The 2,901-nt window shown below is 45.0% G+C and overlaps 1 protein-coding gene across 1 annotated transcript in view; it reads right to left on the reverse strand.

Moving 5' to 3' along the window:
• The window catches only part of LOC130166933 (procollagen galactosyltransferase 1-like), a 13,401-nt gene extending 11,332 nt beyond the window's left edge, over nucleotides 1-2,069 (reverse strand). Inside the window, exon 1 of the mRNA XM_056372789.1 lies at nucleotides 1,541-2,069. Coding sequence (XP_056228764.1) covers nucleotides 1,541-1,758 — 218 coding nt within the window. The 5' untranslated portion in view covers nucleotides 1,759-2,069. The remainder of the gene's footprint in view (nucleotides 1-1,540) is intronic.
• Nucleotides 2,070-2,901: the final 832 nt, after the last annotated feature.

The raw sequence follows: 2,901 nt of genomic DNA on the forward strand, positions 1-2,901 counted from the left end.
TGGTGAATAAAAAGGGTTCATGTAAATATTTGGGATTGCTTGCATGCCAGCAGTAGAACCATGCCTAACGGATGAGCTGAGACAGAGGCAGATGGATGAAAAGGGAAGATTTATGAAATGATAATATCCATCCTGCATGTCCCTGCAGAGCACACACTCACCACTGGGCAGTCAGCACACATGTGTGTCCATGTTGCCACTTGCCAAGTACTTCATCTTAACTTGTCACGCTGATAACTTCTGGTATTAACAGGTAGCCAGCTATAGCAGCTCGGTTTATGTCTTTCACGCTGCATTTCAAAACATATTGTATCAGTTCTTCCACAGAGGGAAGAGACATGTTTCAGATCAAAGCAACCACACAGAAAACTGAGCTCAGGCTGCCACATGGGCATAGTTAGAGTCAGGCACACAGACTGAATTTCTGACTCGAATACAAGGGAAAAAAACTCTTGTTTAAAGAGACACAGGGACACATGAATCCCTCATTTTATCTCCCTCTGAAAAGGTTCAGTTCAACATTTAGAGGAGGCCTCTTTGATCAAACAATCAATTCATAACAGTGAACAATATCTAAATTTAATCCAAACTCACAAAGTCACATTAAACACAACTTCTGCTTGAGGCTGTTGCCCTTTTTTGGCTGGTGGAACAGATATATAATCTAACCTGTCAGGTCTGAATGCTGATGAAAAGATTAATTTAATCTTCACAAACAGATCTGGTGGCTCAGGATGAAAATGAGAAGAGGAAGAGAACAATGCTGGAGACAAGAATAATCTGGAAGGAAGACTGGGGGCTGGGTGACAGAAAAACATCTTGAGGTAAAGGAAGGTAAATCGTGCAGAGGCTGTTAATAAGCAGCTGCACAGACACAGTTTGTTGTACCTGCATTATACACGACTTTGACAGCTCAGGTTGCAATTTTAAAATCTTTTTTTTTTTTAAATTTTACAACAATACTAGTTTTGTTTCCTGTCGAGCCTGCATTGCACTGCATTTCAAGGCCAAGATGTGGAAGTGGGAGAGGGAGGGGGAAGAAAAAGGGGGTGGGTGGAGGGGAAAAAACGGAGGGGTGATCAGAGACAGGATCTGTGAGTGAATGGAACTTTTCATGGGCACGACCCCACCGGCGCTACCCGCCCTCTGAGCTCCGCCGCCGGGGAAAATACCATAAAACGCCTCGGCACGCGAAGAGCGAGGCCGCTGTAACTTCCACTCATTTCACCGCTGACTTGGTTTATTAACAGTGGAGATAAGGCGCTCGTGCGTTTCTCCTACATCTTGATAATAACACAGCGTCCCCACCTGGCCACATCTCACTGGTTTTCCTCCACTTTATTTCTGCAAGGGCTTGACGTGTCTCTGCGCTTCTTTAATGAGCCCAGACTGCCGTTAAATCACACTCTGTCGCACTTTATTACTGATAAAATATGCCTAAATACTTATGGAAAAGTTCTGACATGGTTTAGTCTGCCTTTCGCTCTGATAATAATGTATTTCCGTGCTTGTTTTTAAAGTTTACAGCAATGTCACTCACCACAGCGCAATGCGGTCCTTCGGGTAGTTGAGACGCTCGATGGCACCGAGGAACAGCGGCAGAGAGTGCGCCGAGTTGCGGCAGACCAGAGCGATGACAACCCGGGGAGCGAGGAGCCGAGACTCGGGGCTCCAGCGCTCCTCGGGGAAATATCCCCGGCTCAGGCCCAGCAGGAGAACTAAAAGCAGGGCAGGCAACAGCGAGGTGACCCGGAGCATGGCAGGGGAGAGAAACTTGCTAGTGACGCGGCAGACAGAGAAGGACGCAGGGGATGTGGAGGCTGAGGGTCCCGCTGTTGTCTTATGCCGACAGTGGATACATGGCGGAGGAGCAGGCTGAATTAAAGGGCAGGTCTGGGCTGGTTTAAGGGGAACTCGCTGCTCTCAAAAGACCGTCGTAGGCCAGCCTCCCTGTGTCCCTGTTTACATAGTGAAATGCATCCCGTCAGGGAGCTGCTTCTAGGTTTGGGTTCGGATTAGTTTTATTTTATATGAAAAACCTTTCGTATCCCATAAAGCCGTCTGGACTATTAGGCTCCTTCTGCCATCTGCTGTCCTCCCCTTTAAGAACAGATTCCAGCTGTAGTCGATAGGAAGCGGATAGAGAGCCATGGGCGTGTCCAGGGTGATCAATGTACTGCAGGCCTGTCACACCTCTGGAAGTTCAGAAATAAAGAATATAGTGATACTCGCCCTCAACTTTACAGCAGCGGGTGATTTGAGAGAGAGTGATTTTGCTTTTCTTCTCAGACTGTTTCTATGAATGGAGGATTGGAGGTGAACGTGCAGTATTTCACAAGAAAAAAGCAGAACCTTTGGGGAAAAAAATATGTGACCTTTTTTTCTCAGTCCTTTCAATTACCCTGTTACTCCTCAGGACATCCTGCTTTGCAATGGACTAAAATACATTTTATGTTATTTGTGTCAGCACAATAATGTAGCTCAAACCAGCATGTTTACACACAGTAGGCTACTGGACTGTAGGAGTTCATGAACCACAATATACCACAGAGCAGCTACTAAGGATCATTTTCATTATCAATCAACAATCTTTTCTATTAATCTATTATTTATTTACTATATGAAATAGTGGGAAATGCCAGACACAATTTCCCAGTGCTCAAAGTGAAAGATCAAGTGATGTCATTTGAATGAATATGCATAATAAGGTTAAAATACCTGTTGATAACACAAAACCAATTTCATTAATATACTGTAGCTGACAATTAGTTTCATTCCTATTTATTTGTTGTCAACTGTGATCGAGGTGTGATCTGTGGAGGTTGTGACCCTGCGCTCCAGTCTGTTGTGTTGGGCTACAGTTCCTTCATGGCTCAGTGAGATGTACATATTCTCCTGCAT

The sequence above is a fragment of the Seriola aureovittata genome, chromosome 3, assembly GCF_021018895.1.
Source record: "Seriola aureovittata isolate HTS-2021-v1 ecotype China chromosome 3, ASM2101889v1, whole genome shotgun sequence".
Taxonomy (NCBI): domain Eukaryota; kingdom Metazoa; phylum Chordata; class Actinopteri; order Carangiformes; family Carangidae; genus Seriola; species Seriola aureovittata.